Genomic DNA, 27,004 nt, shown 5'->3' with positions numbered 1-27,004 from the left:
AGTCCTCAGCAAGAATCAGTGTGTCGGGGTCGTCAGCAGAGCTCGCTGTGCTTGCAGGTCTCCCCTTGGGAAGTAGGAAAGTTGAAGGCATTTAAAGATGTTCTGGGGTAAACCATGATATTCATAAACATTGAATTAGATAGATAGGGTTTTGTTTTGGGTTACAGGGGGGCTAGGGGAGGGGGCAACGATGGACACTTGCTTGCTTGGCATCTCCATGAGCTTCTTCATTCCACATGCTCAGAGTCCTTGGAAGAACAAAATCTGTGTTTTCTGGGTTTCACCCTCCCAGAACAACACTTACCACAAATTTTCTTTTTGTGGGAACCCAGGACTGGAGCAGTCATATGTATCTAGCCCAGATTTCCCTGCTGGAAACGTATAATTAACATTTAACCCATTACACGTCTACGATGCCCCATATTTAAGGATGCAAGGGGTTTCCTAAAGCCTTAGAACAATTTACTGTTCGATACCAGAGGAGAGAGGAAGCAGGCAAGAGTCCTCCATCCCAGAAACGGCACGCAGCTTCATATTGTAGTCCTGTTGCAGAAGAGGTTAGGTATCATCCTATATCAGCAGGTCTCTTAATGCTGATACCAATATATTCTATTCAGGCAGCAAGATACCTTGGGCAAGAATTTCAGTGTTCTGCTTCAAGCATTCACAACTAATTAATTGATTACTTAGTAATCAGTAGTACTTAAGTACTACAAGTAGTAAAAAATTGTAACTGAATGTAATGATAAACTACTGACCATTGTATATTGCAGTGTGACAAATCCAGGCAGAGCCTTAAAAGAGTCACGGGCATAAGGAAGCAGCAGTTTTTATAAAGGTAATGGCATTGTTAACAGAAAATATCATCCACATTCATGGGATATAAACCAGTTCCTGAAGGTAAAAGAGTTATTTGCAGGAGGGAGAAGGAGAGAAGTATCCAAGCACAAAGCCTGGACAGGTTAAGACTTGAAAGCCAAAGTGATTTCAGTGCCTGACATAAAACTATGTGACATTGTTTCAGTTTGTTGCTAGTCGATTCCTGGCAGCCAGCACTGTGGGAAGATATATGGTGAAAATAAGTCTGATAATTTTATCTTCGAGCACGCTATCCCCTTTTTTGCCGACGCGTCTTGAGGGAGGTCCTCCTGCCGCTGCTGTACAGCACATTGTGTATCTCCTCTCAGCCTCTTTCGGGTTTTTGCTGGGAAAGCTTCTCTGCAATAAGCAATGTCGAAACGTCTCCCACGCATCCCAGCTCAAGAGCCACACTTTCCACAGTTACTGTTGGCAATTTAATTAGAGTCTTATTGAGCAATGGCAGCTTGTGCCTTGCAGGAAGCAATGGCTTGGGGCACCTAAGCTGCTCCTCAGCGTCCTGTGCGGTGCCAGGACTTAAGCGTGCTGGTAAGGACACGGGACTTGAAATGTAGGTGTACGGGGATGAGGGAACAAGAGCTGTGCGGAGACAGAGGAAGTCCTCATTTGAGATCACGCGGCACATGAGGCTTCTGCTTTGGGAAGCCAGGCGTTGTAAAAGCACAAGGACTGGGCAGTCCAGCCAGTGAGATCAGCAGGCCGCTACATCTCTCGTATTAGGAAAAACATTGAGACACCTTCACTACAATATCAAATGCTTCCTTGCCCCTATAATGACTGGTGAGCCCCAGCTTACCTGTGGGTGTGGACGCCTGGAAAGCCAAACCCTACTCCTTTTTCAATTAACATTTGCAATAACGCATTAAATGCTTACATATAGTAACAACAGGCTTCCATCTCATGAGCTACTATTTTCAAGCCCTCCCCCTCCCATCCCTCTGGCAAATGGCAAAAGAGACATTTACCTCTTTATTTGCCCATTACAGTGGTAGATGCAACCCCTTTGAAACAGTTGCAGAAACTACCCTTGAAAACTATTTGTATCTTAGCTAAAAATAATGTTGCAAATGTGCCTTTTCTTCATAAAGTCAAGCTTTCTAACCACCAAAATTATAGCCCACCTAGATCTGATGATCATTTCAATTTTTTTTTTTTTTTTTTAATTGTTGATAATGATTTACAGTGGAATAGCATAAAGTACATTGATACATTGGCAGGTGCAGAAAGGCAGGGTTACGCTCAATAATTTAATCCCACAGCATTTTGCATTTTTAATGTGTGAATCACTTTTGAAACGTTGAATGTCTTGCCTGCAAGCACCTGGCAAACCCTGAAAAGTTCATTTTATTAGGAAATAACTGCTGTTTTATTTGCCTCCTTCCCAGGAGTGATGCTCAGATGGCTGCCAAGGGATTTTTGTTGGATCACAGCGTGAGGTTACTGCTTAGGTTCAGTTGCTGTGACTTTGCAGAGCACCATTCAGAGCACTACAAACAGACCTGTTTCGCTGAGGCTGCCCTGACTGTGCACAGCCAATTCAATGGGTCCTTTACATCAGCACCTCAAGGCAAAAATAGACCATGAAAACATCATGAGATGAGACAAAGCATTAAGTGCAATTATCTTTCATCTGTGGAGACTGGGGCTCAGGTTGCAGTTATTTTTAGTCTGATCTCATCTAAGACCACAGTAATGCAGTTTGGCATGACTGACAACCCCTGGGAGTGAGGTACAGCCCTGACAGCATCTAATTCCTCTCACTTGTCAATATCAAGCTCAAACAATTCAAAGACTGAAGTCTTTCAAAGGCCTGCAGCTCTGGCCACCTTGATTGTTACAGTTCAATTTCTGAAAATGGCAATAACTCTTTTCTGCAAATTGCTTCCGTTGTGATTAGATGATTGCTCCTCCCTCTTGGTATGTACTTTAAACTTGCCATCTGTTTCCAGTGCAACAAAGTGTTGTGAAAGGAATAAGACCATTTTATCCAGAAAAATCCCTGCAGACCATGTTCTTATTTCACAGAACAAAAACTTTTTAAAGACTTTTTCTTATTTAATCTGTTTCTCCACCATTCTATTAGGCTCTATAACTTCTTTAACTGGGGGCAGTGACTTAGTGTGGCGCCTCATCTTTACACTCTGGCCCTCAGTCTTAGCCACCAAAAAGGAACCAGTAATACAGCATTGCTGTTGGGATGGTGAATATGGAACATGAGTGTCTCCTCACACAAGTACACACATGTGCAGGCCTGTGTGTGGATGTGCACACATCTGTCCATCAAGAAGGTTGTGTCTAGTCCCCTGTAGGAAACGATTAAGTTCAACATACCTATCCACTTAATCCAGCAATTTCATAGCATTATTGTGCAAGTTCTCATTCCAATTTGTTCCAGTTCCTTATCCATGCTTTGACCGCTAGAAGCTGTGCTGAGGTAGCCTGGAGGCTAACAGCCTGGCCCAACAGGAAAACGAACGGGGAGCCTCACAGCACAAGTGTACGACGTCTCAGAGTGGTCAGTATGAGTAAGCAGTGCAAATAAAGTAAACCACATAATAGGCTATGTCAGGAGCACAACGCCCTTTACTCAGGAGTGATGAGGACATACATGTAATATGATGAACAGTTTGGGGATGCCCAGTTCAAGGGGGAAGCAGAGAGACTGAAAGGGGTGCGGTAGAGGGCTACCGAGATGATCAGGGGTTTGAGGGCACACAGACTACAAGGGGAGACTGGTAGAGTTGCACTTGCTTAGTCTGGCAAAAGAGAAGGCACAGCACCTTAGAAGGACAGCACCTTCAACTGCTGAAGTACAGGTACAAAGCTAATGGGTCCATGCTCTTCTTGGTAATGGTGTATGACACAGCAGGGGACAACAGGCACAAGTCCTGGCTTGGAAGGTTCATATGAAACTTTAGGAAAATACTGACTCAGAGGACAACAGCACTAAACAATTCCACTAAACTGTGGAATTGCCATCCTTGGAGAATTTTTAAGGTTTTTCTAGACAAAACCATACCCAATCTGATCTAGTGTTGATGATTATTTGTCTTTAAGACAGACACTGAATTACAGACCTCCAAGGGTCTCATCCCACCAACACATCTGTGTTTGAAAAGATACCACTTCTTAGGCTAAAGTAAGCATTGTACTACTTACTAAAGAGAACAGACTCCTACTGATGTGGTCACCCATCTTTATTGCACTGCTGCTGCATCATCATGCTGGGCCTTTGCTGCGTGCACTGTGGGGATAAAAATTTGGTAACTTGTGTGCACCTGACACACTCTTCAGCTATAGAAGTTTAGAAGAGTGAAAAAGGCCAATAGTGTAATCAGAACAAGTTGAGCCTTCATACAGATAACATACTATAGGACATGGGTTTTTTCCTCCCACTGTATTTCCCTGAAAGACTATTATATAATTCCTACTCAATCCAGCTTCCCAACAGGCTCTTGTTAACCAATCTACTTTTGGGTCTTTCTGAGAGCAGTGGTCTGGGGACTAGACTTCCTCCTTGCTATCCTGCTTTTCCTCTCCTTTTACACTGAAAGACTTATTGTTCATGCGTTATTTTAGTTTCAGATTCCATTAAAAATGAGTAACACCGCAGGACTTTTTTTTCCTGGTAACCTCATCCAGAAAGCATTGGCAAATAGTTAGGGAATTGTTGGTTAACGTGTTGTAAAAATGAAAGATTGTGGAGACTACAAAACACTGCAGGGATTATATAACAAATGTTCCCTTTGAGATTTCTGCTTCTGTGGTGCACAGACTGTCCAACCCTCTTAAATCTTACCCATTGATATCTGCAAAGCTACTTGCAGGTGGCTGCTGTTCATTCACTGCTTGCACCTCGTGCCCTGCTCAGTACTCCCCGTTTCTGTCTCTCAGAGTCACTTCACTTGAGCTGTCTGGCTTAAAGGTCCCTCTGCTCTTCCGTTAGGTAACTTGGAGTAGATATTGCTTAGGGGGTATGCCGAATGACAGAGTCGTCGTATACACAACAGTATACCAGATGCAGTCCTGTTTAATTATATTTAATGGCTTTAGTAGATTTAATACATAATTAAAATAAGTTCCAAGGGTAGTGATTAACTTAAAACATATCAATACATTTCCAGAGGGCTGGGTTAGGATATAACTGTGAAGGGTCTAGTATTCATTGAGGCAAATGTCATTTTTCTTTTCCTGCTTCTAGTAGAGATGGAAGCAGTTTTTTTTTATTACCACTGTGTTCTAGGCTTGGGGTGGTGATGGAGGCTTGTGTCACTGCAGTCCCATCTTCCTTAAAATCTCCAGAAAATTCTGCAGACTGTCTCTCTGGTTTGATTTTGAAGGAAGGTGTTCTCCTATCAACAACATGCATCACCAGAAAATCAGGTACAATCTAGAGCAGTTTAAGTCACTCTGTATATATAAGAACTTGTTAGGCATTTGGCTCAGCAGCAAAAATCTACCAGGCAGAGGGACTAGGATTGCACATCTTAGCCTGTAAAACTTTTACAAACTCCAAAGGCAACAGAAATTGATTTACATTACAGGCCAAATTTCTGAATTTGGCTGTGACTGTGTTTTCCATGCCTGTGTTTGGATTCTCAAAACAGCCTTTGAGGAAAGTATTCAAACGGTGCAATTTCAGACAACTTAAGTTAGGAGGCTGGGTTCCTTTCAGACCCTGCTGGAGAGAATGTTCAGAGGAAAATCCAACACACCTATTGTAGAGTTCTGCTCTGATTCCCTCATCTGTTGGAACAAGTCTCTCTCTCCGTTGAACATACAGGTAACCCAGTCTTCAGATCAGATCCTTTATTTCAGTAACTTTGGTTACAATAGGTGATACAAGAATTCCTCTGGTTGTCCCAATTTTAAGTCATCAGCCACAGACAAGATATGGCTGACTATAGTGAGGCCCATTTTAAACAATTGGCTGTAGCACATCATAAATGACACAAATTAACTGAGGCAGGGTCATACTCAAGAATAATGTATTTTACTGGATTAGAATAATAGAACGTTTAGGTTGGAAAAGACCTTTAAGATCAGAGTCCAACTGTTAACCTAGCACTGCCAAGTCCACCACTAAACCACGTCCCCAAGCACCACACCTACACATCTTTTAAATACCTCCAGGGCTGGTGACTCAACTCCTTCCCTGGGGCAGCCTCTTCCAGTGCCTGACCACCTTTCAGTGAAAAAATCTTTCCTAATATCCAACCTAAACCACCCCTGGTGCAACTTGAGGACATTTCCTCTTGTCCTATGTTTGTTGCTTGGGAGAAGAGACCAACCCCCACCTGGCTACACCCTCCTTTCAAGTTGTTGTAGAGAGCGATAAGGTCTCCCCTCAGCCTCCTCTTCTCCAGGCTAAACCACCCCAGCTCCCTCAGCCGCTCCCCATCAGACTTGTGCTCCAGACCCTTCACCAGCTTTGCTGCCCTTCTTTGGAGACACTCCAGCACCTCAATGTCTGTCTTGTAGTGAGGGGCCCAAAACTGAACACAATATTCGAGGTGCAGCCTCACCAGTGCCAAGTACAGGGGGACAATCACTGCCCTTGCCCTGCTGGCCATGCTGTTCTGTGACATTAGTGACAGAAGAGCAGGACTTTTTGACCTCAGGGCAATCTCCCTTTGTAGGTGACTGCTGCCTGAGCACAAACAGCACTGATGTCTGCTCAGCCTTGCAGCAGAGAGCCCCTACCTCAGGAGTGAGCTTTTGCTGGTTAGTCTTTCAGCAGAGTCTCTGTCTGGAAAGTCCCACAGTCTTGTCTGGGAGGTCTCTCTGTTTGGAGCAAAAGACTGCACCATCACTGTGGAATGTGATCTGTTACTGTGTCCTGCAGAGTCAAAGAACACAAATAAAAACCTTCTGAAGTACTGTTAGAGGCAGAGTGTGCCATTTCTGGGTCCATAACAATTTTCTCTGAACATCATTGTTACAAGCGTACTCTGGTTTCCTTTCCAGGAAGCCACCACCTAGTAAGGTGTCCAGAAAGAGATCTAGATTCAGAAGAAAAGCTGTTGATCAAGATCCAAAGCAACTCCTTAATAAAAGGATGAATACAGCCCTTGAGCAAGGCCCCTCCCTGGGAAAAACCTGATGCTGGCTGCAGTACAACTGAAAGGCTGCTTTCCAAGTCACCCTGGGCATTATCTTGCCAGGTCATTACATCGCAAGGTGGCAGGTGACTTGTGTACTGCTGTCTAACAGAGTCAAAAACGTCAGCTCAAAATGCCCCAGACTAAGGACACCTCATTCTCCTCTCTTTCTCTCACCATCACTTACTAAAACCCCAATTAATTCGAGAAGGAAGTGAGAATGTACCTATATTATTCTGTAGTGCTTGCAGCCAGTCCTCCATCAGTGTCTGAGAAGGTGCTGCGAAGAAATACTCTGCCCCATCTCTCAGCCTGTAAATAAGGGTAGAAGGTGAATTCTAGTTAATCTTGCCTTGTACCTTCTGTCCTTGTGAGTGGGGCAAGCACTGTAAGACATTTCAGTTATGCCTCCTAACAACATACAGTCTTAGGTGACTGTAGGCAAATACAATCGTACAATCGCTTTTAATAGTGCACTTCTCCATAAGACTTACCGCAACATGAAGGTATTCTCTTTCCTGATGTAATTTACCAGCCTCTCATATTTGGCACCAGGAATGCTGAGAGACAGGAGTGCGGATACATTCTGAAGGAGGATGAAATGAAAACAAAATGCCTTCTGTGTCTTTTCTGCTAGGATTCAATTCCATACCAGCCTGCAGGCTGACTACACACCCATAGTATCTTTTTCTGCTTCTAACTTTACAACTAGGATCACTGAATAGGACGAACCACAGAGGAACAAAGGATTATTGCATACCTTGAAGAAAATTCTTGAATAAAATACTTATTTTAAGGAGTATGTTTGAAAATTTCTGAAAGCTTATTATTCTGTCTTATAGTTGGTGTCAGTTGAACAATTGTTGAATTTAACTCAGCTAACATTTGAAAGACAGTGGATTATCCCATCCCCAAACCAAAGCCAATGTAACTATTTTCTTTTAAAGGCATTTTTAGATAGGTAAACACAGAGATTACTAGAAAGATTGAAAAAACAAATTACCTTTGATGCTTCTTTTTCATCATTATAGAAATCAAGCTTTAATCCATCAAGTTTTACATAGAAGGATTTCCAAGACCTTGAGCCTGGCTACATGAATAGAAAAGGCAATAAAATCCAATTACTAGCTATATATTTTATTGGAGTAGTGAAATCTTTCATGTGCATCTTCCGCAGGAAGCCAGGAGCTGCCCATATTATGATCACAGAAGCTCTCTTAGTCATTATTATCTCCTAAAGAAACAGAACCTGCTGTAGTTTCTGATGTGGGTGAATCAGGATGGGTCTCTCTGAGCCAGGACTGAACAAATGACATAACCTGGTGCAGGCAAGCTCTACACCATGCTGTGGTCAGCAAGATCTTTGAGAGAAGGTGGGTAATCAAAGTTATGTCTATTTTTGGCCACTAAAAGCTCCACTTTTTTCCCAGCTAGAACTTTGGCCTTTGCCTGCTGGTCACATCCTGGTTTTGTTCAGTGTAGGGTTTCAATCTAATGTGGCTGCTGAATAATTCTTCATTTCCTAAACTAACACCAGTGGAATGCTACTGAACACTGTGCAAAAGAGGCTGCTATTTCCTACTCCAACTATATACCGCAGAAAAGTTAGCCTACTGCCATGAGACCCTTCTGGATGAAGGATCCTATTACTTGTGTATATTCTTATTTTGTTATGTCAGTGAATCAAGCTGACAATTTGGCCATTCAGAGAAAAGGAAGGAAAAAGTCTTGAGGAAGGTAAGTCATAGTTTTTCTTGTTTAGTAATACGGAAGTTCAGTATCACAGCAGACTAAATTCAGTGTATCTAGAAGAGAGGAAAAACTAGATTTCTCTTCCAGAAGATGGAGTGCATACCAGATTCAATTTTTTAAAGAGGTCTTTCAAGTTAAAAGTTTCAGAGGAAGTATTCTGTGGGACGAACAATCCCAGACAACTTGTTTCAGTGCAATGCCTCAGCAAACACTCAGATGTCTACAGATTGGTGGTGAATATTAGAAAATTTCCTTCCCTGTTATCAGCATTAGCCTACTGACCTGAAATTATATTCTTTCCTAGAATGAGAATTTAGATTTCAGTTTCATTCAGCCCTGGATTAAACAAACCACTTCTTCAAAGATAAACAGAAACCTTAATTCTCTTCTAGCACAGTTAGAAATTATAAGCATTAGGAGCTTGGGAGTGAGGGCTTCCTCTGCCAACAAACCGTCATATACTGATACAGGGTCTTGAAGCTGGTATAATTTTTTTTTAAATTTTTTTCTTTTTTCTAATTCAGTTGATATATTGAAACCTGTATTTATAATTAAGGAAACATAATTAACATGTTCATACAGCCTAGGCTCTGGTTCATAAATCCATTTAATGTAGACAGACCCTGCTCTGCATGATTCCCATGACAGGCAAAAATTCCATTCTGTCTTTCTCTTAAAGACTTGATCAGGTACTGCCAAATTCAGTGGACACTTCTTCATGCATTTTAGTGGGAACTGAATTAAATCCACAGTCCTGAGCTCCTCTTCAGCAAGACTTTATCCTGAAGCAGAAGACCAGATCTGGGCTATAACTCAAGGAAAGATGAATTAACCCAGAGTGATGGCATTTGTTTCTACCTGTTGTCTTCCTGGAAGGAGCTGGTCTCTCTTTTCTAGGAATCCCTCCATGTGCTGGAGACTTGCAGAAACCTGAGACACACAAGAACATTGCTGTTTAACTTTAAAATGGCCCTTAAACATATGTTGTAATTTCTGAAGGTCTTTCTAGATGAATTCCACATAGAGAAACTGATCTCTACTGCCTCTAGCTTTTACATCCACAGCACAGCTAGAAATCCTCTCTAGGTTGCAGTCACATCTCTGATATACTACTTAAATGAAGAGAATTCGTGTCCTTCTAGAACAATTTGCTCATGGAATTTGCTCTATCATGGTGTATTAATTAATTGATATTATTTTTATATTATTAAATATAATTTACAACTTAAATTGCTAAAGTTATGCATACCACCCCTACAATAATACTGAGTTACACTGATGTATAGTGTTGTACCAGTACACTTGGGTACGTGACAAACACATTCCTCTCAAAGTGCAAGAGGGGAAGGGAACAATTTTTACTTGTCCGTGAGTGCATTTCCTGCCACAGTGAGCAAAACAGGAGTTGCTGGTTCTAGTCTTGCACCAGGTCAGCTCTTTGGCAAGGGTGCCACTAAGTCTTGCCTCTCTCTGACTTCTAAACTGAGTGGACACTAAGCACCACCACCTCACATAGAGGGTATGGGTAAATCAGCGGTCTTGCCTCTCTGTGAGACAGCATCTCCTGGCTCTTGTTAAGTGCTCTGCTGAGTATTCAGCAGCACGAATAACCTCTAGTTTGGGAAAGAAAACCAGAAACCAATTACAGTTTTCAAGACCTAGGCTATAAAGCTGAGCAAATTAAAAATGCTTTTAAGCTATACCTAGCTGCTTAAGTCAACTATCTTTTTGGAAAGCGTATCAACTGCAAAGGCATATAAAATGCCTCTTGCTGTTCAGATCCATGACTGTATCCACTGAAAAGCCCATGGTATAGTGCTCTTTGTGACTTTCCTACAGAACTTTCTGTATTTCCTTATTTTAACTAGTCCAGGGTAGCAGTTTTGTGAGGAGAGCGCCAGGAATCCCTGGGACTTACCGAAGATGTATTCTCTAATCTCTCCCAAGAGGAGTTAGACAGCAGTAAGTTTGGTGATTTATCTAGTGACTTTTGGCCAGGCTCAGGAGGAGTTGCCATTAGTTTTGTTGGCAGGTTGGAGAAAGAGGAGCCTCCAGCACTTTTTTCCTGAGCTGATAAAAGGCCTGTGGCATATGATTCTGACAAACTGCTGCTGCATTGCTGGCTTATGGGAGTAGGAGATGAAGGAGAGCTTAAAGAACTGTGAGTTTCCAAAGATGAAGCTTGTGGGCCCACATTCTTTGGTGTAGGTGGCGTGATAATCTCTCTGAGCCTCCCCTCAGCTTTCATTTCTGTTTTGATGCTGCTCGGCACTTCTGGGACTCCCCCAGCAATGAATTGTTGGAATGTCGATGGAGACTTTTCCACGGGGGAGAAAATAGTTTCAAGTGGCGCCCTCAAGGACAGGCTGGGTAAGGGTACAGAAGGCAGTGGCGTTGTGCTCTTTATCTCTGTCACTTTTGGTGGTGCCTTCCTTTTGTCAGATGTTTTTCTTTTCAGAGAGGGAACTCGTACAAGTTTGCCTTTATCCTTCTGTTCACTCTCCTCCACGTCCACTTGTTTCGGAAGATTCATCTCCCTCTGTAGGACACGAGTATCACATTTTTAAAAATTACCTTCATTGCATTCATGTGTACTTACCTAAGATTTTTTTTATTTTAAGCAGGAATAGTTTTTCAAATACACTCTCTCCTGACATTGAATATTAGGGCCTGTGTCTCCATTGGCATTCTTAGAGTTAGAACTGAACTTCATTGCTATGTGCTGAGCACTATTTTGTTGCCCAAACCACAAATACTCATGGCAGTTGATCTCAAATACAGTGAATCCTGCCCTTGCTAAGTTCTCTAGAGGCTGAGTCTTTAATAAGATCAAAAGAAACTATGCTTCTTTTCTGTGGCACTGCTTTTTTAAGCTTGCTGTAGGAACAGTGAGTATCCAGGGGTATTCTCATGGAAATTTTGAGAGTAGAGGACCTTTGTCCCTTCATTTAACAAAAGGCAGACTCAGCTAAGCTAATTTTTAGCCTAATGCCAAACACAAAGCTATGTTTTGCTGGTTATTTCAGAAAAATAATTAAAAAACCCGTTAAAACAGCATCTGGGAGGCTGGCTGAATATTTTTGGTACTTAATACAATCTGTTGTAGAACTCTGACATCATAAGGGAAAAGGCCTTTCTCTGCCTTGGTCTCCCCTGTATTTTCAGCCCTTTGCTATCCTCCAGCACTGTCAGATAGCTGCAGCTCCCTACTGAAATCCTGAACGAAACAAAATCTCTCCATCTGTGTAGCAAGGGATCACCCTGTTTCTCACATAGCAATGCGCACTACACACCGTTTTTGCTGCTCCTGGCAGAAGAAAGCTTCCACTTCTCCCCTAGAGCTTTTGCAAGCTAGTTGAACTCTTTTAATTCCACATATAGATCTCAATCTCAGCTGCTCTATCTGCAATATCTCAGCTTTGGTCACTCATTTACTCCATCTCAGCACAGGAATTCATTCTTACATGGAGCAACTGAGCCCCAAACATTCAAGGAGCCACATCATCCTGTCTCATACACAGCTCATCAACCTTCTACTTCTCACCTTAGTTTTCCTGCGGAGCTGAGCAAATTTATCCTCCTGAGCTGCAAGCATCTTCTCAAAATCATGGTGTTTCTTCAGCAATTCCTCTACTTCAGACACTGAATCCTGAATGGAAAAATTATCAGATATGGAAGTCCAAAATCAAGTCCATCAGAAGAGATTACGCCTAAGATTTTCAGATTTACCCATTCTATTTATCCAAATGATGATTCTGAAATTTTTGTAATTGAATGTCTAAACCCCTAGCAGTGTGTGAAAAATCTTAATTTACACTTTAAAAAAAAAGGTCTGTAGCTTGCAGTCTGTCTGCTGTACATGAAAAAAAGAGCTCAAATAACAATCTTTTTTCTGTGAAGCCATGTGGTACCATGGCTTCCAACTATAACTGTTTGCATACAGATTAAGTACTTGGATTCCAGCTTGTGCTATAGACAGAGTTTATTCCTGCCCTACAACACGTGCATCTCAAACCTGTGTTTTGCTCTCTGCTTAGTTTTTGATACCTGAGTTTATGACATTGTTTCCCCATCTTACAAACCATCAGAAGACAGTCAACAACAACAAACAACAAAACTATAGATGCTGGTGTTTAAATAGGAATTTACAAGCTAGCTATCAAGCCATCTGTGCAAAACATTCTACCGCCCAACACGAGGTGGGGAAAAAAACATTTTTCCTTTCAAAACAGGCTCTCGGCGTGACAGGGAAGGTTGAACCCTCTGCAAGTTATCTTATTATGTGAAAAAATGTTCTGGAATCCTCCCCAGTCTTCTACCACCCCTGGAAGACACCACCTCCTGGAGCCCATCACCATGTAAAATGCAGCAACTGTCCTGGTCTTGCTTCTGTAAGAGGACAGAGCTCCTATCCTTTGTAATCTCAAGGGTGCATTACTGTTTAGATTGTGATTAACTTCAGGCCCGAGCCGATACATGCTCCAAGCACTCTATATGCTAGGAGGCATTTCAATAGAGTCACACTGTTGTTACTCACCCCATAGCTAGGATCTGAAAGAAAGGTCTCCTTGGCAGCCAGCCATGCTTCTGCTTGTTCTAGCTCTCTGCGGAGCAATTGAATCTCCCAGTTTTCTTCATATAACTCTTTCCTCATGTCCCAGCTCTCCTTTACCTTCTTCATCAGCTCTGACAGCTCTAACAGTTTTTCTTCAATCTAGAAATACAACATTTGCAATGCCAGGAGGTGAAAAATCCAAGCAGACTTTCATGTGACAGCCAACTAGCATCTAATCTGCCCTCATGATCCAGAAGATGACCTCTAGATAACTTTGTGGTGTTAACATAGCTTAGAAAGGATGTCCGAGTCCTCATTTTTCTTACTTGAATTCATTTAGCCTGTATGTTGTATAGCTATATATTATAATCACATGCATATTCCACATACTGTCTGACCAATATGCTGCTATATGCTTTCCCATGATGGAACTTAATACCCATGTAATTCGTATTACAGAACTAGTGAGAACCAGAAGATTCAACAAATACATCCATTTATGGCAAGGCAACAACGGAGAGCCTTAAACTGTGGAAAGTTCTCTAATTCTTTCTACAACAGAAATAATGTAATCTTGCATAAATTCTGAAGATGTTTTTGACAGTGTGACCTCTGGATCTACAGGCAGTATCAAGACAAGCTTGGGACCACTGCAAAAGTCAAAGTCTAAAGGTACATAGATGACAGGATCACAGAAATTTTAACATTCTTGCCCCTTTGGTTCTATAACATTTCTGAAAAATTACTTATCTTCTGGTGTACTCAGGGACATCAGTCCATCCCATAGTTGATTGCATTGCAATGTATTTTATCCTAGGTCTTGTGCAGTTAAATGCTAAAATCTCATTCATGTGGCATATCTTTTCTGTGGAATAGTGATACTTCCCTAGGCCCCACATAGCCATGATCAATCCAGTGAATATTCTTTTATGGTCAGCTTCAAAATCAGGTTTTAGAGGAGTAAGAACTTTAAAAGGTGTTTTCTTTTTTTCATATGTTACATGAAGTCTGCAGCTTTTAATAGTAGAGAACCTGATTGTCCTGTTTAGTTCTTCTGTTTTGAAAGATAGACAAAGCTGCAGCTCCTGCCTGTTTAATGTCTTCTTTGTTAACCCTTGTTTGTAAAATATTAAACTCATCAACACACCTCCACAGACATGAAATGTCCATTCTTCATCAGGTCACCTCCTGCCCGCTGCAATTCTTCATATTTTAGCCACTGCTTCTCTATCTCATGCTTGTATTCCTCGTGACGCTTGATAAGCAGTTCAGCTCCCAGGACATCATTTGCCAGTTCCTCAGATATCACTAGTGCGTGCATCTCATTGGCCCAGGCCCTACAGAATAGAGTCAAAAGGGCAAAAAGGGCAGGAAGCTAAGTCTGTTGGATACTCAGGAATGTACACATCCCATGGCTGTGGATACATGTATACAGACGTATTTGCTCACAAAAGATATGAATATACAAATACATTGATGATTGTTCACTCACACATCTACAGATTTTTATAACCTGATACAATATTCCCAGTGCTATTGCAATACATAGCCTGTTAAAAAGGTAGCTGCAGCATCTACACATACTGAAGCATTGTGCATTCAAATCCTCAGAAAGAACTGTAACTGCAAATGCCTAGGCTGTAGATATTTGCAGGACTTTTATACATGGTACAGGGACACAGAGACTTTCAGATGTCCATCTAATCTCATCACCATGCATGAAAGTACTTCATATGCATACAGAGCACTCATGCAAAGAAGCATATTGATAGATATACTTTTCAAGAAAAGTTTTCTACTCTATGAGCCTCAACTGGCATAAACCAATGCATCTTGATCTACCTGAGCTCCAGATCTATCCCTTAGCATAGTAAATGTCCAATAGTCAGTGGCAACAACTTTACTGTCTTTGTATTTCTACTCCTGTCATGAATTAACTCTTTCATTAACTACATTTAATAAAAAATGTCCATATTCCTTCTGTGAGAAATCCTGTTTAAAAACCCACAATTTTCATCAAAAATTTATCAATTTTGCTGAAAATGACATTAAAATGATAAAATACAATATTTTAATGTTGGGTTGCCACTTTGAGTATAGTATATTTCCATCAGTTATTTCAAATTTTACATTAGACCTCTGCTTACAGATGCTTTGGCATGATTGATTTAAACAAAATGAGACAGTTACCTCAACATATATTTTTTAAAAAAATATGTTTTGCAGATGCTTTAAACATTCAACATTTTGTTTTAATTCTCATTTTTAAAAATGAAAAAAAAAAAAAAAAATCAAACATGGAATTTCCCAGCAATTGAATTCTTGCAAAAAATTGACCCCTAATAAGAATGGACAGAAGAGTGTGTGCATATGGGCAATGGCATTAAATCCACGCATGCAAAACACTTTCAGCACTTGAGCAAGTGCTAACCTATTCTAGGTTATCTTTAATGTAGTTGCTTTGACTCTGAGAAAAACAGGCACTGGTGTCTCTACAGGTGTACAAATTATTTGACTATCTAGCAGAGACTCCCCCTTCTTTCTACAGAATGAACAGTATTTTCAACTGGAATTGTGAGACTACCAAATCTATCCAGAGTGACTGAATTCTCCAAGACTGTCTAGGAAATAGTCTAAAAATGTGAGTTTGTCATGCACACTGTGCTGAAGTGGAGTGGCATAGTCACCTCCTATGTGTGGTAAATTCTGTGAAGTACTGTTGAGAAGATGCCATGTATTATTATTCAAAGAGATTTGCAAGCAAGCTGCAGAGCACCTGGGATAGAAGTCAAATAACTAACAGGTGTAACTTAGAAAATCCTATATGGGAAAGACAAGAAATAAGGCCCATTGCCAAACTCAAGGGGCCAACACACACATCAGCTCCCTGCAGTCATTGAAGTAGAGCTGGACTTGTTCTGCCTGGCTCAGTCTTGCCTTCCTCTCCAGAAACTTCTTGTCCAGGTTTTCCCAGCAGTCATCCACATCTGTGAGTCTCTCCATGATGTTTTCCTTGACTTCAGGGTATGTGCGGCTGAGGTGCCAAGCCTCTCCCCGTATGCGTTCCAGCTCTTTCGTGATGGCTCCTAGATCTCTCTGGAACACAGACAGAATGGATTGTAAGACCAAGTCACTACTTAAATCTATCAAAAGCAGATTTTAAAGATGGGTCATATCTTTTCTAGCCACTGGCTGCACAGAGGCTGGAAATATGACTCTCAAGACTCCTCAGTTTCCTCCTAATGCCTTTTAACATTCATCATCAGACATCAAAGAAGCTTCTTTAGATGTGACAGTGATTATTTTGATAAGTGTGGACCTGAAGTCTCTTGTAGTTCAGACAACACTTTTGCAATTATAACAACAATTTGGAACAGATTTTAGAAGAGAAGCTCATCCTTAGAAACAAAAGCATTAATATTATCTCACAATGTTAAAAACAAGAGGAAAAGGCTCCCTTCTGTGAAGCAAAAAGAATATTTCAGGGTGCAATAAATTTATCTTTTGTTGGCCTGCAAACACAGCACTTGAGAGGATTTCAAATCAATCAACCGTCTCCTTTTTTGCCATTTATGCTTTTCTGCCACCACTATATGACAGATCCCCTTACCTCTACTCCCTCAAGCTGGCTGAGAAGTGTTTGTACACCAGGAAGATCATATCCATAATCTTCTATATCCACCACTGCCTCTTTCTCCTGCATCCAGCTCTTTACTTCATCCACATCATGATCATACTGGTGAACTTGCCGGGCTGCTTTTAGATTCTGGAATAAAGAAACAGTTTAATGATAATACTACATATCATGTCTGCAGCACAAGAAAGGGCAACCCTAATATGTCCTAAGGCAGTACAGACTGAACAAGAGCAGGAGGGAGTGAAACACCTTCCCAATTAAGTCACTAGCAAGTGAGGTGTTCAAGCTAACCCTAATTTCCTCAAGTTCTCTTTGTCAATGGAAAGAAACAGATGTCTCCAAAAAGCAATTTATCCCTACGTAAGATGAATGATCCAGATGGAGAGCATGAATTATCCTCTAAAGGTAGCGCTCTCAACCACAGAAAGTATCATAAAAAACTTCCTTGGAATAGAGGCCTACACTGCAAACAGTGAAGATAAGAGTTAAGTGAAAATCAGGTTTTCAGAAATGGGAGGATTAAGACATTCCAATACTATTTTACAGTCAAACTATATATTAACAATTGTCATGCATTTACTGCCGGTAACAGACAATAGTGGGCTTGAGCTATTTCACAAACAAAATGTGCATGTAATGGTAGGTGAAAAAAAGAGTTGAGGACATCTGACATTTTACGTTCTCCTTAAAGCAAACAAAAACGTTGAGTTCTATGTGTCCTCTCTGCTTTTCCAAACACATCTGTGACTGCAGTTTCATGAGAGGTGGCAAGCTGATTTAACAGCTAACTGCTGTTCGCGTTTTGATTCTGTGTCCTCTATCACCTTCTTTCACATACCCATTCTTTGACTTCGAGTAACTCACTCAGCAAAAAAATCTGGAGAGTTTTCATCTTGTTTAATAAGCTGAAGTAGTTCAATAAAGAGTCCAATGCACGCCAGAGCCAGCCTCCTGTTAGTGGTGGTAAACCATTAGATTGGCTTAGTTTTTCAAGAAACCAGAGCTAGCAATGAGTTAAGGAAAAGGGAATTACTCTAGGCTGATAAATATCTTTCAAGAATAAGGCTTGCCAGGAACAGTAGGATAAACAGTGGCTATAAAGGGAACTGTATCAAGAAAGAATAGAACAGAATACAACCATTGTTCTTACAAACTTTGTATTTCAACATGAGCAATGCACTAATTTGGGAAAGGAAGAAGGACATGGGAAACTGCAGGGAACTCAATGCCCTAATTTTCCATGTATTTCCTACCTCTGTCCTTGTCTGGATGGCATGGCATAGCCTCTCCCATGTCTCATTGATTTGCTTTGTTCTCTTCTGGATAACGTCCATCTTGCTGTGGTCCTCCTTTTCCAGTTTAGATGCTAACTCATTTAAGGAGACAACTTTGGAATGTCCCAGAGGTTTCAACTCATTTACAAAATCTTTAAACTTTTTCTCCAGCACCTGTGGGATAAAGGGAGACACACATTTAGATATAAGAATTTCTGCCTACCTCTGTGAGAGAGACAGAAGGAATCACTTTCTCTGTTATGTAACACAAAAGCTATGTATTGCAGTCTACAAATGCAAATCACTTGATGATCTGGAGTCAGAAGGAGGCATCTGTTGTCTTGATCATTTAACATCTTATCACCCACACTCTGATGAACAGATGCTACCCAGATCAAAAGCTAAGACACATAACCTGTTAGGCTGTCCACATATGCAGCAGTTGAGAAGTGGACACTATGAATTATACCTCTGCACTGTGTGCCCTGAGGAGAAATTTATCCTTTAAACCAGCAGCTAGAGGTATGAACACTGCATCCCAGTGTTTTCCACCATAATTGTTACAAGACCATGGCCCTAGTCATGTAAAATTTTTTAGGCCCTGTCAAATTTATAATCAGGGCCAGTAGAGAAGTATGCTGACCTTGTCTTATGCCAAGAAAAGCTAACTTTCTGATGCAGCTACTTTTTTTGTTGGAGGATGCTACCTCAGAGAGCCCTGTAGAAGCAGACAGAAACCAGTCTGAGTTCTTACTGCAGAGATAACTGGTTTGCTTAGCTTTTGTCACTATAACATGCTTCACTGTCAGCAGCAAATATATTCCTGCTTTGCCACACAATACATACAATACTTTTTATTTTCTTTTACCTCAACATCATCTAAGTCCTGCCCATAGTTATCGGACTCTGCTACAGACTGTTTACTGGAAAGCCATGCATCCACCAGCTGGAATTCTCTTTCAAACTGATAGAGCTGGAATTGTTCTTGCAGGTGTTTTCTCTGGGTCTCAGCCTTCTGTAGGAGAGACTGGTAGTCTGCTAGGATCCCTTGGAGCTTTGAAAGTATGGCTGGACTGCAAAGAACAAGAATCAGAAGTTCAGTCTTTGTTTCACTTTTCCTTTTGAGCACTGTCTTTTCTGACAGGTTGAATTTGCAACACCTTCAAAATACAGAAGAAACCATATAACATCATGGAGTGAGTTATGCCAAGCCATTAAAACCAGCTAGTTCAGGAAATTCAAGTATCTCATAGGAATAGCTGCTGTTTTCACTTCCTCCTTCCCAGATATAAAAGCAAACTGGCAATGAAAAACAGTGAATGTCGAGAATGTCCATTTCCTTTCCCAAGCACACTTTTTTGAACCTTTATGGTAAATGAGTACTAGATGACAGTTCCTGGGAATAGACAATGGACAAAGAAGTTGATCTGCACTAATTGACCTGTTGCTAAAAAACAACAGTCATGAAAACATTAAAACAATCATCAAGCTTTTTGGGGGCTGAATCTGTGTGATGACGGTGAAGGAGGGACTGATGTCCCCTGAAGTCATATTTCCGAACAAGCCATCAAACAGCTACTGAAAGTTGAAATTTTCCATATTTGCCTTCTCTGGGCATTTCTGTTAGACCTGGAGCAGAAGCCTGTTCTCACTTTCCTACCTTTCTGGGCTGTCTTTGTTTATTAAGTTGGAACCCGTCTCCTGTAATTTCTCGACCCGGGGCCTGAAACCATCCATGTCCAGCTTGGTAGCTTCAAGTTTACGAAGCAAAGCTTGCGTTGATTCTTCATTCTTCCCATAATCAGAGGTCTCCAGAATGAAGCTCCTCTCTGCCAGCCATGCCTCCACCTCCAGTAGCTGTACAAAATACAGGGATGAGCCTGAACACAGCTGTGATTTAGGTCAAGACAAAGAAAACTGGAAAGCAGTGGTGCCCAAAGAGACGCATCAGTGAAAACAGAGTGCAGCTTACGTGCCTTCCTGTAATGCAATCTAGCAGACACTATTAAAAAAAAAAGTATACCCAGAATCCAGTAATTATGATTATATGTTTATCCCTCACTGCAGTTAGTTGGAAAAGTAAGCGTTGTTTCTCCACTGTATCCATATTTACCAGATATGAAAAAGCAGCAGCAGAATTCATACGGTCCTATCTCAGCACTTGCATCAATCATTCAACTATACAGGTATCAGTTCTTTTAAGCAAAGAAAGACCAAACTAAATCTCTCATGAACCATCTTTACCTCATTCAGGAACAGATGGGCCTCATACGATTTCTTGAGCCGCTGTCTCCTCTCTTGAGCCTCTGCCTTCAAAGTTTCTACAGAAGTCTCAAGCTCCTTCAGATGCTTCATGATTTTGCGAGAGGCTGCGTGGCCTCCCCTTACCAGTTTCTGCCCCGTACTGAGCACTGCTCTGGTCAAAGCATCCCGACTGCTTATCTCATTCTCCAAATTCTGGAAAGGGTAAAGAGTAAAATGACAGACCAGAAATAAAAGCTATGGAGATTTTTATACCAGATAATGTAGTCATGTAATTCCATTATAAATTTATTTCCTATACACAAAGATGGGTCAGAGGTGCAAAGTCCGAATGAATGCTCGAAGTGGAGTGGAGGAGTTTTTTGGGGTAAAGGAATGCTTATAGAAATAAAATATAGCCATGAAGTTTGGACCTTGGTGTGTATCCACCTCAGAGTGTGGAGGGAAGAGGTTCTAACCACAAACCTCTTACTGTAGATTCCACTGAAATATACCCTCTTCCTCACCATTACATGGTGTTTCTTGAATTAAAATATGTCTAAGGAAGAACAATCAATTCATCTGCTATCAGTATTTATATCTTGCCAATGCCTTTGTAGAAGATGCAGCTTTGCGTAACAGCCATTGCAAACACTGGGTACACATACTGCCAGGCAGCCAAGAGGACAAGGAGAGAAGAAAACTACCTGAACCAGTTCTCAAAGACTTGAAATTAATTTTTGAAGACAGGTAGATTTTAAAGCCATATGCATCCCTCCATACACCCCCTCATATATTTGCCTGAGTGGGCAAGGACCATGCCATCAATTGGTCTGTGGGCAGATGTGCATTCCAAGGCTAACTATGCCTGAGCACCTTGAGCACAAACAAACCCCACCATTTTACAATTGTTCTGTTTATTTTCATAGCTATGAAGCAGGCAGTTTCAGAGTTAGACTGCAGCTCTGAGTTAATATAGAAGTGGGCCTCTCTGAGGAGAGGAGCTGCTTTTTCAACTTAACTATCAGACTTGGCTGGAAAAGAGCTTTGATTCTAATCTTGCCTTTAAACTTCCCCCTATTAATTTCAAGACAGCCACTATGTTGTTGAAAAGTGACACTGTATCCGACCCCAGTGGAATGGAATCCGGTGGCAAAGATTATAAAACATCTTGTACTGTGTATTTATAATAAGCTAGCGGCGTGAAGAACAACTTTGCAGTTGAACATTTAGGAATATGTATTCACAGTACTTCATTTATAACAACAGGAATGAAAAAAAAAAGGGGGGGGTGGGGGTGGGAGGGAGAGTGAGGGGAAACCCTGTTCCAAGCCAAGCAGCTGTGTGTATGCATATTATATTTGTGTGTAAATGCAGTTTTGCAAGACAGATTATTATTTTTTTTAGGTTGATACATTTCATGCACAATCTCTTTTGTGGTAACAAACCAAGGACTGTATTTTGCAAATCTGGCTCATTAAGACAAATAATAGAGGGTGGAACTAACAGTATATTCAATTCTTGACTGTTATGTTACCTCTGACATTTGTTTGCCTGTAAGCCAACATTAAAAAAAAGGGCATAGAGACTCTAGTTACTAAAAGAATGACAATTCAAAGCTTATATTTTAATCCTGCTTCCAGGAGAATAAGCAGCAAAATGGCTGGAAGAATTGGCATTTTATTATGCACTGGTATTATGGTCTGTATCTCCCATTTTCACAGTGTGTGGAAATATTTTGTGACCTGGCCAATTAACACAAAGATAATTGCAGCCTAAAGCAGTACCTCCAACTGTTCCTTCAGTTATCCCAAATATTTTCTCAGATTAATTTAGCTCAAACATTCCTGTCTTCCGTGAACATAATTACTTCCCTACCATGTCAATCAGCTCATAATTTTTAGGAGTAATTGCACACGTAATAACATTTATACTTTTAATCATGATGAAACAAGCTTTTTGTTCTTATTGTCTAATCTCAAAGTCACCAACTGCATCTTGCTTAAATACAGAATTTTTACATATATGAGAAATACACAAAATACTAAGAAGATGCAAACTATTCAGAATATACCCATGGGTCTTACTCAGGAATATTCTGGAAAATGCATTTAAAAACATTTTACAATTCTTCATTAAATTGTGAGTATGCCTAGGATAAATCAACTTTTTAAGAGACTTCATCCCTGTCCTAGTGTGTCACCTGTAGCAGTCTTGACTTTTTACCCTGGGGACATTTCAAAATTTTTTGTAAATTCAGATTTTTATTTGTAGACATGTAGATTGCACCAAATGCTTGGATTTACTCTCTCTCTCTGTATATATATATCACACACACTCCCACTTTATAAGGTCTTCTCTCTTTCCTAGCCCTATTGCAGATTGCACAGATTTTCCCCAAAGGCACTTGAGCTGGCACTTAAATGGGCTGTCATTTCCTAACACTAAATAGCTGCTGGAAACTTTTAGCAGGGTTTTTTTTTTCTTCTTCCACCTCATGTTTGCAAAGAGACAGTGTTCCTTATTGAAAAATTATTTGGAAGGCAGCTGGTATTTTACTGGTGTCTGAGGTGACAGTGTTCTAGGACTGCTTTCTCTGATGGCCTGTCTGAACCTTGGGAAATAATTCAGCAGCTATCTTGAAAGCTACCACTGGAATGAAGGTCAGCTGAGGATCATGATAATACCCTGTTAACTCCCTCCCTCCAGAGCTGAAAGAGTTTTGGGGAAAGATGTTTTCCTAGGAGCTCATCCTGAGACATCTGAGCAATGAACTTGCTTGGATGTACTGACAGAGTTTCAAAGCGTATTTGTTAGGACACTTGTTGCCGAAAGAAGTTATGACAGCATGCACAACAGTTTGTAAAATCTATTTTGTATTGCAAAGGCTAGGTTTTGAACTCAGTTCACAGAAAGAGTCAATGTGTCCACAGAAAAGCATGCGGTGTGGTATCTACACCACTGCAACGATAAGCAGCATGGAGTCTCACATGTTGCCAAGTCACGGACATATCCTTTGAAAAATGTCATTATTATCAGACAAGGATAAGAGTAATCCCTGGCATCATGACTCCTGTTAGCCAAAGCACAGCAGATGAAGTTTGCCAGAGGCAAACTGAATTCTCTGTTCTCTCTTTGATTCTAAAGGCTGAGAATGGTTCTCATATTACATTACCTGGTGCTTTTCTTGTAGGCTCTGAACAGTCGCCAGGGATTGCCCGTAATCCCTGGAGGAAGCCATGGGGAGCTTCTCATGAACCCAGGCCAACTCCTCATCAACATCTCGGAAGAACTGGTACTCAAGTCTCCTTGCCTCCAGACTCCCACGTCTCTCCTGCAGAGGATCACGTAGATTTTTGTATCTGCAAGTTTTAAAGGGAACCCAATGAGGAACACAGATTAATAAGCAATGAATGCAAAATGTTCTTTTCAGAATGATGCAGAGAAACAAAGAAAAAAAACATGCAGGGAAGAAAAAGGATGATAAAAGTAGGAAAAAGATGGCAGGCGACAGGCCAGGCACTCACACACCTCTGCACCACTTGATCCACTCTCTCTTCTAGTTCATCAGCAAGGAAATGTTTCTCCCTCTGGAACTGCTGAGCTGTGACCACAAGCTGTTGCAGACGGTCCCTATGGCCAGTAATATCTTCCTCCAGGTCCTCTTGTTTCTTCAGATGACTGTTCAAAACCACCAGATCATTGCTACTATATGGTGCTTTCAACTCATTTTCTACATCTTCCAACCATTTCTCCATATCCTCTACACTTCGCTGAAAATGAAGGCCCTGAGGACATGCAAGAAGAAAAGGTCATTTAAACATTTGGACAGACAATATGATATAAAAATCTTGGCCACTTTCAGTGAGAATTACACACAAACACAGAGAAACTTCCTAGTGCTCAGCGAACTCTTCCGAGATATGAGGGTGGTCCTAATGAAGAGAATTCAGTCAGAGTGAATGCAAGAACAGATGCAGAGAACATCAAGGGCTAATCTTACTTGTGTTGCACAAATACAAATGATGGACACAGTACCTTAGAGGGAAGCCATTTAAAGGGAGAGCTCTGTTTTATACCCACAGAGTGTCTGATAGCCCATGCAAAACACAGTCAAGAGAAGTCATGTGCCTGGAGCTAGAAGAATGAAAATCATCTTTGGGTTTCTTTCTCAATGTGCTAGAGAAAAGATGCCATTGGGACAGATGCAGAGAGCTGACATATATGAGTGAACACATTTTTACTCAGTATCCCTCTCTGGAATTCTGATCTAAACCAGTAGCAGAAAGCAGAAGGGAACTCAGCCTACAAATCCTTTTCTCTCCATAGGGATCTCTAATTCTCCTGCCAATTCCACTCAATCAGTCCACACTTAGCAGTTTCTTTGCTCTAATGGTCTTGAGGAATCAGGTCTGATTGTACAAAGTGACACACTAGTAGATGAGACATGTAGCAAGGCAGCCATGTTAGCTCTGGAAATGACACCAAGACCCAACCACTGTATTACCTTGTAAGCATCCTGCAGCTTGGCCTGTTTGTCCTGGCAACTTGCTAGCAGTTCCTCCCACAGCTCTTCCATTTCTTGTAGTCTGGACTGAATGGCTTCAGGGGCATAGTGACTCTCACGGAGCATCTTCTCCCCTTCCTATTGCAGAGAGAACAGTCAAATTTTTCTTCCCTTGCTGAAGGCACCAGAATATATCACTTTTGCCTCCATAAACAAAGTGTACTGGCACTGCTATGCAAAGGGTCAGCAGCAACCATCATTTCCGGACATAACAGAAAGAGGCTGCAGAGGCAAAGAAAAAACAGAAAAAGGCAAAATTCTTATTGAAACTAGGGCAGAGACTGATTTTCCTGTTTTTCTGGCTTCTAAAATTATTCTAAACACTAGAAGACAATATTAGAAGAAAGAGGGTAAAGATAATCTTCGTTATGCAACAGCTACATTGCCTAAAACCTGGCAGGGAGCCTAGTTTGCAAGCAGTCACTTTTTTCTGTGATGTCCCACATTCTATGATCACTGTTTGAGATTGCCCAGCCACCGGTCCTTTTCTATTCCCTTCCTTGCATGTTAAGAGAAAACTATCTCATACTGTGTGAGATAATAAAACCTCTTTTAATCACGTACCATTGTAACACTGTATGATGTAATAAAAGTCTCTCTGCATTTCTAATCCCTGAGCTGCAGATGCTTAACAGGTTGGCAGAACGAGAGGTAGAGGGGGCACAGCAGGGCCTCCATCAGGTAGAAAAGTCTGTAGGTATATCCTTAAGCTAGGACCAAGTTTGCTTTAGAAAGCTAAATTGAGCTATTTCTACATTTTGCAATGAAGAAGAGGAGGCACAGCAAAAGAAAGATGCTATACAAAGACAGCAGGTGTTAATTTCCTTCTAAAGAGCAATTACTAAGGCTATTCCCAATGAAAAAGACAGAGCACCAAGAAATAATGAGAGATTGTGCAAACTCCTCTTTAAAAACAAACTAGTTTAGAGAGAATTGTAACTCCACCCTTTAACCCCCCTGCTGTGTCTGCACACAGAGGGATGAAATGGTTTTTTTAAAAAAAAGAAAAAAAAAAAAAAGAGGGGCAGGAGGTTCTACAATACTGGATGCAGGTGAGTCTGAGGAGGGAATGTACCTTTAATGCTTAGTTATCTATTGCAACATACAGCTAGTAAGCACTGTGCTGAAAATAAGGTTAATAAACACGTAACAGTCTGTCCTTCCAAACTCATCATCTGATCACAGCTTCTGCCAAGTATCTGACAAAGCTTGTCAGACTTTCCTCATATCTCTCCTACTAGCATGTCTCTGCAAAGGCAACACTTGAAAACCCTTCTTATCCTTTTTGTTGGATATATCTTATCTGACTTTTTGAAGTTGTGAATCTAATCAGCTAAGCTTCCTGCTGGAAAGAAATAGGTGTACCTCTAAGGTGGCATTCACCCCAGAGAGAAGTCCCTAAGGGCAGTGGATTGAATCTCTCATTGAAGGCACCCATCTCTTTCCATTGCATGCACAGTGAATATAGACAGCAAGCTCATACTAGACAATAGAAGAGAAGTTGAAAGAAACCAATGGACACAAAGCTCTTGATGAACTAAAAGAATAAGCTTCCCAGTCTCCTCAGAGACAACGTGGATGGGCGGGGACAGTGATTCCCTCTTGCTTTTTTGAGATCAGCGTAACTCAGACTGTCTGCGGAGTCTTCCATGCTAGTTGCCCACCCTTGCCATCAACCCCTCTTCTCTCACTGATTTGATGGAGTCCAGGCGATTTCTATTGGCCATGATCTCTGCTTGGAAAGTCTGGTGCTTCTGCAGTTTGGTCTGCAAATTGCTTGGATCCTTCCAGCTCTCATCCTGGGCAATGCTATTCTTCTCATTGATCCAGGCAGCCACCTTTGGGGAGGAAAGAACAGAAGTAGACAAAACCCTCGGTGTTTCTTCAGCTCCAACTTGCCAGGCTCTCTTCTAATATGTATAAAATACGGGACTAGTGAGTGGGGACACAAATGAGTTGTCCTTCTGAGGTTCTGCTTCCCTAAGCTCCTCCTGTCTT

At 41.2% G+C, this 27,004-nt stretch overlaps 1 protein-coding gene across 1 annotated transcript in view; it reads right to left on the bottom strand.

The window, feature by feature from the left end:
- Positions 1-4,914: 4,914 nt before the first annotated feature.
- SPTBN5 (spectrin, beta, non-erythrocytic 5) overlaps positions 4,915-27,004 on the bottom strand; it is a 99,292-nt gene continuing 77,202 nt past the window's right edge. The window contains exons 48-67 of the mRNA XM_009709910.1: positions 26,698-26,844; positions 24,947-25,084; positions 23,971-24,227; positions 23,615-23,801; positions 20,443-20,655; positions 19,859-20,055; positions 19,067-19,271; positions 18,178-18,372; positions 16,898-17,053; positions 16,166-16,383; positions 14,435-14,624; positions 13,270-13,446; positions 12,277-12,381; positions 10,651-11,271; positions 9,591-9,662; positions 7,984-8,070; positions 7,475-7,566; positions 7,207-7,292; positions 6,583-6,718; positions 4,915-5,231 (exon numbers count right to left, since the gene is read on the bottom strand). Coding sequence (XP_009708212.1) covers positions 5,057-5,231; positions 6,583-6,718; positions 7,207-7,292; positions 7,475-7,566; positions 7,984-8,070; positions 9,591-9,662; positions 10,651-11,271; positions 12,277-12,381; positions 13,270-13,446; positions 14,435-14,624; positions 16,166-16,383; positions 16,898-17,053; positions 18,178-18,372; positions 19,067-19,271; positions 19,859-20,055; positions 20,443-20,655; positions 23,615-23,801; positions 23,971-24,227; positions 24,947-25,084; positions 26,698-26,844 — 3,654 coding nt within the window. The 3' untranslated portion in view covers positions 4,915-5,056. The remainder of the gene's footprint in view (positions 5,232-6,582; positions 6,719-7,206; positions 7,293-7,474; positions 7,567-7,983; positions 8,071-9,590; positions 9,663-10,650; positions 11,272-12,276; positions 12,382-13,269; positions 13,447-14,434; positions 14,625-16,165; positions 16,384-16,897; positions 17,054-18,177; positions 18,373-19,066; positions 19,272-19,858; positions 20,056-20,442; positions 20,656-23,614; positions 23,802-23,970; positions 24,228-24,946; positions 25,085-26,697; positions 26,845-27,004) is intronic.

Source organism: Cariama cristata, unplaced genomic scaffold, assembly GCF_000690535.1.
Source record: "Cariama cristata isolate BGI_N322 unplaced genomic scaffold, ASM69053v1 scaffold17561, whole genome shotgun sequence".
Taxonomy (NCBI): domain Eukaryota; kingdom Metazoa; phylum Chordata; class Aves; order Cariamiformes; family Cariamidae; genus Cariama; species Cariama cristata.
This window is presented reverse-complemented; position numbering and strand designations above follow the sequence as displayed.